The sequence below is a fragment of the Egretta garzetta genome, unplaced genomic scaffold, assembly GCF_000687185.1.
Source record: "Egretta garzetta isolate BGI_Z169 unplaced genomic scaffold, ASM68718v1 scaffold2169, whole genome shotgun sequence".
In the NCBI taxonomy this organism is placed as follows: Eukaryota; Metazoa; Chordata; class Aves; order Pelecaniformes; family Ardeidae; genus Egretta; species Egretta garzetta.
Genome location: NW_009260901.1, coordinates 7,448 through 7,743, shown reverse-complemented (window position 1 = coordinate 7,743; position 296 = coordinate 7,448). Strand labels below are relative to the sequence as shown.

General features: G+C 68.2%; 1 protein-coding gene across 1 annotated transcript in view; it reads left to right on the top strand.

The window, feature by feature from the left end:
* Positions 1–5: 5 nt before the first annotated feature.
* Positions 6–296, top strand: part of LOC104133716 (steroid 21-hydroxylase-like) — a gene marked incomplete at its 5' end in the record, with an annotated part of 4,347 nt that continues 4,056 nt past the window's right edge. The window contains one exon of the mRNA XM_009647151.1: positions 6–89. Within this exon, the coding sequence (XP_009645446.1) occupies positions 6–89 (84 nt within the window). The remainder of the gene's footprint in view (positions 90–296) is intronic.

Sequence of the window (296 nt, the reverse complement as noted above, 5' to 3'; positions counted from 1 at the left end):
GTTCCTATGGGGGGGCCCCCCTGGACCCCTTTGAGGTTTTCCCCTTCCACACCTGCAGCACCATCGGCCGCCTCCTTTTCGGGGACCTGGTAGGGGCCCCAAGGGGGGGCACCCAGGATTTTGGGGGGACCCAGGTGTCTGGGGAAGACACCCATTTATCTGGGTGGGCTCAAGGGGGGGGACCCAAGATTGTGGGGGGACCCAGGCCACCAGAACAAGACCCAGGCATCCAAGGGGGGGACCCAGGAGTTTGGGGGGGGGGCCCAGGCATCTGGGGCGGGGGCCCTGGGGGGGGG